General features: G+C 36.2%; 1 protein-coding gene across 1 annotated transcript in view; it reads right to left on the bottom strand.

Annotated features, from left to right (window-relative positions):
- The window catches only part of LOC121872220, a 157,568-nt gene that overhangs the window by 90,833 nt on the left and 56,735 nt on the right, over nucleotides 1-10,000 (bottom strand). Inside the window, exon 6 of the mRNA XM_042374887.1 lies at nucleotides 7,677-7,872. Coding sequence (XP_042230821.1) covers nucleotides 7,677-7,872 — 196 coding nt within the window. The remainder of the gene's footprint in view (nucleotides 1-7,676; nucleotides 7,873-10,000) is intronic.

Here is a 10,000-nt window from a genome sequence, read left to right as displayed (position 1 = left end):
TCCAGCCTGGCAACACACCAAACAGGCGCCAGTCTCTCTCTCTTTTCAGTGGAGGGAACCTCTTGCTTGAGACTCTCTTCAACTAAATGCTTTTTTCTGTGTTTGCATGCAAATTATTGGTCATTTTGAAATTTAATTTACATATTGACAATATATAATGCAGTGCAGTGTTGATTTAAGGAAAATAATCTTGAATTAAACCAAGAGAACTAAAATTTTATGGGTGAAATGGTGCCATAGGGTGACTTCTCTTCCACCCCAATGCCTTCTCTTCTCCCGTCTCCTCCACCCCCATTCTAATTCTCATCATCATCATAATCATCATCCAGGAGCCTTCTACATACACAGCTCAAAGTAAGTGTACTTTTCTGTTGAATTTAGGCAATTTTCGGTGAGCTGGAACCAATTACCCAAAAACCCATTGAAACAATGGTTTCGGTTAACGAGTTTTTCGGTTAACGAGCAACCTGCTGTAACGGATTGTGCTCGTTAACCGAGGGACCACTGTACAGTAGAACCTCGATAAATTGGACTAATTGGGGCAGACCCGTCTGAAAAATGCGAAAGTCCGAAAACAGTGAATATATAGGAAGGGGGGGGAGATAACACTGCTTATCTGAACTGTTTAAAGAAAATTAGTTGCTGTTATGTTATTACTGCACTTCAACAACTAAGGTCTTTAAGTGTATAACAAGGTTATTAAAAGAATATAACAACTCTCTGTGTTGAAAAATCAGACATATAAGTCTGGTCGTCAACTACTGTTGTCACCGAGATGATTGTTATTTACTATAATGTGTTTTTTGTAAGTAACCACAGAATTTGTACTATAAAGATAAAAATAACAAATAAGTGTATAGTATATTGTATGTGGAAGACAAGTGTTTACCTGGGAGCAGCTGGCAGAGAGGGGGGGTAGCATGGGTGGGTGGCTCCCTCCCCCTCTCTCCCACAAGATTCCTTTAACACTTCTTCATGCAATTTCACCACAATTCTCATATAATTTAGAATCATTTGGTGCCAGGTTGATAAAATATTATCCTAAAAGTATCAGTTTTCCTGAAAAAAGAATCCCACACTGAACACCAGGAGTTATTTGGTTACAAGGGACAAACAGCTGACTGGCTTACCACAATGTCTGTCTTCCACACTTAGTAAATTAGTACAATACATTCGTGTATTTATCATCATTTAATAAATACTATTACAGTGTATTCATCACAACTTAAGTCCATTGTAGTGTATTTATCATCACTCAATAAGTAATATTGTAGTGTACAGTGTTATGCATTTGCATATACCCTGGTTTATTCATTAATCATCTGTCTAAGTCTACAAGAAGCCAAACTGAGTCATCATATAAAACTCAAAGGGAGTAAATAACATCTTTAGGAAGGTATCTTCATATCAAATACTATACAGTGTTATAGTGACCCCTGTTGTAAGCTGGTCTACTGAAAGCTCACACGATCGCATCTGAGTAAATAAGCTTCTGATACAGCTTATCCTTTTATTTTCAAGTCATATTACAAATTACATACAGTATTGTATTTTTTCTCTATTACTGAAGATGTTACATTAATCATGATGAAGCATAAACCATAAGAAGTCAATCATATGAGAAGAAAATACTAATTCAATAAATAAATAAACCTGATGAATGTGGCAACACCTGATCAGCCCCAGCCTGCTTACATACTCAAGTGTCTTAGTTCTCAGTAGGCCTATAACAAATCTGATTAGACCACTGTACAGTATTCAGTAAGTGTTGTTTATTTCATAAGATTTTTTTTATTGATCTTCCCCATTTCTTAAAATTTGGATTTTTTTTTTTTTTATTTCTGGTGAACAGAGCATCTCGGAGTCCGAAAAAAGTGAATTCCGATTTATTGAAAACCGATTTATTGAGGTTTTACTGTACTGTATATGCACCTGGTTGTTGCCTCAGTCACCAGTGTTTTTATTTATTCACTGTATTTCCGTATGATCAACCTATTACAGGTAGTCCCTGACTTACGACTGCTTGGACTTACTGTACGTCCATCGGTACTTACGACCTGCTCTGACCTTACGACCGTCGGGACATACGACCGCGGCAGTCGTGACCAAAAGTATTTTCAAATGACGCGCTCATTTTCTATACCGAAACGTTTCTGTCCAGGGCAAGAGCGTGGCGCAGCTTGGGTCGCCGCGTGGGTACACTCACTCAGTGGAGCGCTTAGTTGGTGTTTGGCTATCATATCCTATACGGATCGCGCTGTGAACTTTTGTTATTATCGTATTTACTTGACTTTATAATGACTGGAAAGCGTAAAAGTGAGAGTGCTGGTGGTGCTCCAAAGAAAAGGAGACAAGCAATTAATTTTGAGATGAAAATGAAGATAATAACACAGCATGAGAATGGAAAAACTGTAGCAACAATCTCTCGTGATCTAGGTTTCTTACCATATCCACTATTCTGAAGGACAAGGAACGTATTCGTGATGTAGTTAAAGGAACAACACCTATAAAGGGAACTATAATTTCAAAGAAAAGACAAGGTCCTCTTTACGATATGGAAAAATTATTGGTGATATGGATAGAAGACCAGATACAGAAGCGTGTACCCTTAAGCCTTCTAACCATACAGGCTAAAGCAAGAAGCCTGTTCCAAAGCCTGAAGGAGCAGGCAGGAGATGAATGTGATCAAACCATTACAGGAAGTCATGGGTGCTTTGATAGATTTAAAAAACGCTACAGTCTACACAATGTTAAGGTGAGTGGAGAAGCAGCTAGTGCCGATGTTGGTGCTGCCGAAGCTTTTAAGGAGGAGCTACATGAAGTGATTGTGGAAGGGAATTATTTGCCTGAGCAAATATTCAATGTGGATGAGACTGGATTATTGTGGAAGCGCATGCCTGAGCGGACATACATCCACAAAGAGGCGAAAACAATGCCAGGATTCAAGGCATTCAAGGACAGAATTACACTTCTGTTGGGGGGAATGTTGCTGGTTTCAAGCTAAAGCCCAGGGCTTTCAAATATGTCAGCAAACACACACTGCCAGTGTTTTATTGCAGTAATAAGAAAGCCTGGATGACCTTAGCACTGTTTGGGGATTGGTTCATGACTTGTTTCATTCCAGGAGCCAAGGAGTATTGTCTGCAACAACGGATTCCATTCAAGATTTTGCTGATTTTGGATAATGCTCCGGGACACCCACCACACCTGGACGACATGCACCCTAATGTTAAGGTAGTCTACATTCCACCTAACAGTACCTCTATCATCCAACCCATGGATCAAGGTGCTATTGTTGCCTTTAAAGCGTATTATTTACGCACGACCTTCGCTCAGGCTGTTGCTGCTACTGAAGGTGAGAAAACGCTCAGTGTGTTTTGGAAGGAGTACAACGTTTTGTCATGTACTATAAAGAACATTAGTGCAGCATGGGATCAGGTTACAAAACATTGCATGAATGGAATATGGAAGAAAATCCTGAAAAGATATGTGAACAGTTTCAAAGGATTTAATGAAAATGAAGTTATTTCGGATATTAGTAACAAGATAGTGGAGTTGGGTAAACAGCTGGAGTTAGAAATTGATAATGAAGATGTTGAACAGTTGGTTGAAAATGTAGCAGAAGAGCAAGGTAACGAGGATCTTATTGAACTAGATGCACAGAAAATTGCAGAGGAAGAAGAGAGACAAAATGTAGAAGAAGAACCTGCACCCCCCAAAAAGTTTTCAGTGAAACAAATGGCAGAGGTATTTGCTACAATTAATAAAGGAATGCAAATGTTTGATGGCATGGATCAAAATTATGAGCGTTATGCCAAAGTTGACAGAATGATCCAAGATGCACTTGCTTGCTACAGAGAAATTTATAATGAAAAGAAAAAACAAACTGTGCAGTCTAAATTGGACATCTATTTTAAGAAGTCCCCCAGTGCTGTCTCCTCACGCCCCACCAGTGCTGCCTCTTCACTCCCTCAAGATGATCCAATACCTTCAACCAGCAAGTTTCCACAGTACATAAACCTGTCTGAAGAAAGCGACATTGATGACCCATCCAGCCCTGTCTCCTCTGCTTCTTCCAGTTAATGTAGTCTCCATGTATAATTAGAAAATTATGGGGCCCCGTGCACATTCAGCTGACTACATTAAAGGTAAGTGCTCAGTCACACTGTATCCATTTCTCATTATTTACTACTTTTATTGTACTGTATCCATTCCTCATTTTTTATTACTTTTACTGTACAGTTGTACCCCACTTAAAGCGGTCAATTGAACCCAGAGGGTCCCGCGTTAAGTGAAATCCGCGTTAAGTGAACAACAGAACATATGGGATTAATTCCAATAGAAACCGGCCTGACCCCCAAACTCCACTTTTTGAAGGCACATACCTATGTTGTAGTAAAAATAACATCTTAATTTTATGATGGTACATGCACACAATTAATACTTAAGAGAAATACAGTCGCCAAGTTAATGTCCATTCAAATAATGGACTCAACTCCCTCCCCCTCTCACACTACACTCGCTGGCTCTTCCCTCTCAGAGAAATTTTTGGGGGAAAACCACTAAATTTTAATAAATAATACCTCAAACTAAAGTTAGGATAATACAATTGACATTGCTGGATTCCTTGTAAGACCAGGAATATTTTGAATATAAATGTCATATATTTTGCACAAAAGATAACATAGTTACCTAGAGAAAAATTTTTATCTAAAATTTGTATGTTTAATGAAAAATATATGATGTTTATATTCAAAATGATCACCAAATTATAAGAATTCCAGCAATGTAAATTATATTCTGACCGGGTAATTTGTATGAATTTTATGAGCTAAAACAAATATCTTCAGTTAATAAAAAAAAAAATAATCTTCACAACACTATCTGTCAATCAAAGTACCCCACCTTGCCTCCCCCCTCTTCCAACCGCGCGGTCAGTCCCAACCCTCCCCCCCACCCCCCACCAATCCTCCCTTCCAGGGTTTTTAACATTTAGTATTAAATAATACCTCAGATTAAAGTTAGGATAATATAATTGACATTGCTGGATTCCTTGTAAGACCAGGAATATTTTGAATATAAATGTCATATATTTTGCACAAAAGATAACATAGTTAATTTGAGAAAAATTTTTATCTAAAATTTGTATGTCTAATGCAAAAATATGATGTTTATATTCAAAATGATCATCAAATTATAAGAATTCCAGCAATGTAAATTATATTCAGACCGGATAATTTGTATGAATTTTATGAGCTAAAACAAATATCTTCAGTTAATAAAAAAAAAAATAATTCTTCACAGGGTAACAGATGGTCGGTCGGTCCCTCCCTCCCCCCACCAACCGTCCCAAGGAGATGTGTGGGATAACCACTAAATTTTAATAAATAATACCTCAAACTAAAGTTAGGATAATATAATTGACATTGCTGGATTCCTTGTAAGACCAGGAATATTTTGAATATAAGTGTCATATATTTTGCACAAAAGATAACATAGTTAATTTGAGAAAAATTTTTATCTAAAATTTGTATGTCTAATGCAAAAATATGATGTTTATATTCAAAATGATCACCAAATTATAAGAATTCCAGCAATGTAAATTATATTCTGGCCGGGTAATTTGTATGAATTTTATGAGCTAAAACAGGCAGTCAGGCAGGGTGGGGCAAATCTAAAAATAGCGTCTCGAGCCGGACACTCACCGCGTATATGTGGAAAAAATCCGTGTTAAGTGAAAGTTCAGCTCTGGCGAGGCACCGCGTATATGATAAAACGCGTTAAGTGAAACCGCGTTAGGCGGGGTAATACTGTACTGTATTTCATTGTAGATTTTTCATTTATTTATTTATTTTTTTAATTTAGAAAAAAATTTCAATTATATTTTTTTTTATCTATGTCGAACTTACAACCAATCGGACTTACGGCCTGGATTTGGGTCCCTAACCCCGTCATAAGTCGGGGAGCACCTGTATAGTGTATTTTTCATCATAAATAACAAAACAGAGTATTTAATATATAATTTGACTTCAAAATAAAACGACAAGCTAAATCAGTGTTGGTGGTGTGGCGGTACCAGAGCAGACCGAGGGAGGCATGACTCAACAGCAAGTAACGCAAAATCTCAGCAATATTGAAGAAAACTGTGACGAACTCAGTGCACAGTTAGACAGTTTAGTGGAACCCTCCAGGCAATGTTACCAAGAATTTAAACACCGCCACCAAGCTCTCATCACCGCCTATTTTACACTTCAACAATTCTAGGAGAATCCAGTGACGATGACCCTGCCGCTCTGGAGATTGGTGTTGAGGATGAAGTCGGTTTATATGTGTCTGTAGTTGATTTTAAGGCTTTGAATCCAACTAGCCGTCACCCCCTGCCTCGCACCCCCATTGTCTCCCAGAGCTTCTCCCACCTCCACTGTTCAGTGCAGACCATGGAGTATTGCATAATTATCTTTCTGGGCTTTCTTAAAATATTTATTTAATAATGTAGATGCAGTTTATGTGACATTATATGTCATTGTTGGAAGGTTAAGTTGGTTACCCAAAGTCGTTCCAGAGTAAAGGTCTGTCGAGTTCAGTACTATACAGCAGAACATCGATATAACACGAGATACGTTCCAAGAGAGGTCGCTTTAAACCAAATTCGCACTAAATCGAAGTGTTGTTTCAATGGAATAATTTAGTTTGGTACTTGAGAGAAACACAAAATACTAAAAAGACTGAGTCTACCCAGATGCACCTCAGCCCATCTCCTAGAATAAACAAAAAATTGTATTTTGTAGTATGTTAAAACACACTCATAAATCAACACAGCTAAAATTAAGGGATGCAAAATGGTCTGTTTACTGGCTGGGAAGATAGGGGGAGAAGGAGGTGAGGTGATATGTTTGACAGTTGATGCCAAGGTCTAGTGCTTATTTATTTATCTGTCCTAAAGAATGACTAAGTTTTTCTCTTATAAAATGTCAGAGAAGTAACGAGGGAGAATATAATTTACATTGCTGGAATTCTTACAAAATAGTGATTAATTTGAATATAAACATGCTATAGTTTGCACTAGACAAAAAATTTAGTAATCATTTAGTACATTATTTTGAGTACCTGTACATGTACAGTACAGCTTTGCCCTTAGGACAGTGTAGCGTGCCCAGAGAAACATTAGGCGCAAAATTTTAAATATAATGCACCAGATTGACTCACGCAAAATAGGAAAGATTTGCTTTAAATTAAAATATTGTCCTTAATTGTGGGTGTCGCTTTAAATCAATAATCTTTAATTGAATGGCTTTAAATCGACGTTCTACTGTATAGTGATCTTAACATGTTAAAGCACATTGCTTGAGTGAGTTTCCAAAGTGTAGATGTGTACCAGTATGATATACCTGTGCAAAATGAGACCCCACTGTATGCACTAAGTTTATAAGAAATCTTTTTTTTCTAATATATTAGCATTAATCAGTTCCATTTTCTTTACTAGGACTAGAATAAATTAAGGTAAGTTGCCAACAGTATTCATGCAGATCCTTCAAAGTTCAGTGTTGTTACTTGTATGACACACTACTAGTCACTTTGATATGAGAAGGCTACTGTGTTCTACATAAACATGACACAATGCAAGAATAATTAGTGTCAATTAATAACATACAAAAAATTACTTGTTCAAATCCTACCTGAGCGGGCCATTCCAGACCCAAGATATTGCTGTGACCAAGCATGTATATGGGGTATAAAATTATTCATTTCTTTATAAATGTGCGCTTCAGACACTCCTAAGCCATACATGTCCCGCAGCACTGTAGGTTGTGACATCAATTCTTGTACCAGTTTGTCCAGTTTACTATGGGTCTGAATCTTGTTTTTCACAACCTGTAATATACAGTAATGCAGGATTGGTGTATTTCTGATCTTTAAGAGTATGATTAGAGTGAATAATATTTGATTGATAAAGTAATGCTTGGTTTCCATGCTGACACAGAACAGAGGTGATATACAAATTGATTAAAGCTGATTATGATAAGAATATTCCAGATTGGGGTAGAATTCCCAAGCTGCTTCTATATTAGCACAGTATATATATATCATGAGAGTAGGTTCATCAGAAACAGATGTTCTAAATTAAGCCTGAAACAATTGGCATCAGGTTTACTTGTTTCATCCCATTTAACAATTGCTTCTGGAAGTTTGGAAACTAGCTAAGTTTAACCCTCTAGCTATGTCTATTAATGCTAGGATAGTTCTTTTATAATGTCAATTATACACAACAAATTCTAGTCTTCGGTTATAGTCCCCACCTTTTTAGTTTTACATCACTAAATAACAATGTTTAATTGAAAACAATAGTATACTGTACATAAAAAACAAAAAATTTTATAGATAAATATTATTCAATATACAGCATTAAATAAGTGCTTGAAACTCTTCTGGATGTAAATACTTAAAAAGAACTGAAATTACAGGACAGTAATGTCAAAATGCTCTATATTCCATACATACAAAGTTTAGCATGGAAACACCAAAGTGTTCCCTTGCCAAAGACAAGACATCTGAAACAGGATAATTTGAGCTGATCAAGGTTATAGAAAAAAAACAACACTTTCTTGGGAATAAATGATCTTTGGTAAGCAGTGATTCTGAAGAATCGAATTTCAATGGAAAAGTCAAGAGCTGATAGAGGGTATGTGGTGGTCAGAGTTGTAAAACATACCGGACTTTGTTACAATGGCAAAAAGTTACTCAAGTAGAAGAAAATGTACCAAAGTTCAATGTACTCAAGTGGAAGTAAAAAAAGGATTTCATATATATATATATATATATATATATATATATATATATATATATATATATATATATATATATATATATATATATATATATATATATATATATATATATATATACAGTGACCCCTCGTTTAACGAACGCCTCGGTTAACGAAGTTTCGGTTAACGAACTGCCTTCCATAAGGATCTTCAATTCGGTTAACGAACAAAAATTCGGTTAACGAATTTCTTACGAACCGACCTCAACATGTTTTCACTTGTGCTGACCGGGCAACCAGCTTTAGTATCAGTCCGCCAATACATTAATCGGTTCTAGGGCTTAAATTCTTACTATTTTAGTAAATATCAAGAAGTTTGTACTATTCAATAATTTTAAAAGTTTTATATTCAATTTTTTAGTCATTTTAACAATTATTGAACATAATTGAAGGTAAAGAAACTAGTTTCTGGCACACCATCCAGCCTGTTAACACACCATACAGGCGTCAGTCTTTGTGTCTTTTCAGTGGAGGCAACATATTGCTTGAGACTCTCTTCAACTAAATGCATTTTCTCTGTGTTTCCAAGCAAATTATTGGTCATTTTGAAATTTATTTTACATATTGACAATATATAATGCAGTGCAGTGTTGATTTAAAGAAAATAATCTTGAATTACACCAAGAGAACTAAAATTTTATGGGTGAAATGGCACCATGGGGTGACTTCTCTTCCACCCCAATGACTTCTCTTCTCCCTTCTCCTACTCCACCTCCCACTTCAAATGCACATCATCATCATCATCCAGGAGCCTTCTACATACACACCTCAAAGTAAGTGAACTTGTCTACCATTTTTGTTGAATTTAGGAAATTTTCGGTGAGCTGGAACCAATTACCCAAAAACCCATTGAAACAATGGTTTCGGTTAACGAACGACCTTCTGGAACGGATTGAGTTCGTTAACCGAGGGGTCACTGTATATATATATATATATATATATATATATATATATATATATATATATATATATATATATATATATATATTACAGTATCTCGCTAATCTAACCTCGGTTAATTTGATTAACTAACTGCCTTCCATATATGATCTTCAATTGCTAACTAAAAAATTGCTCAACGAATCTTCTTAACCGACCTCAACATAGAGCTTGCTACTGACCGGCAACCAGTTTTAGTATCAGTCCTACACAATACAAATCGGTTCTAGGGCTTAA

Source organism: Homarus americanus, unplaced genomic scaffold (genome assembly GCF_018991925.1).
Source record: "Homarus americanus isolate GMGI-L3 unplaced genomic scaffold, GMGI_Hamer_2.0 scaffold5589, whole genome shotgun sequence".
NCBI classification, from domain to species: Eukaryota; Metazoa; Arthropoda; class Malacostraca; order Decapoda; family Nephropidae; genus Homarus; species Homarus americanus.
The sequence above is the reverse complement of the archived record's forward strand: the minus strand, read 5'-3'. Positions and strand labels throughout refer to the sequence as shown.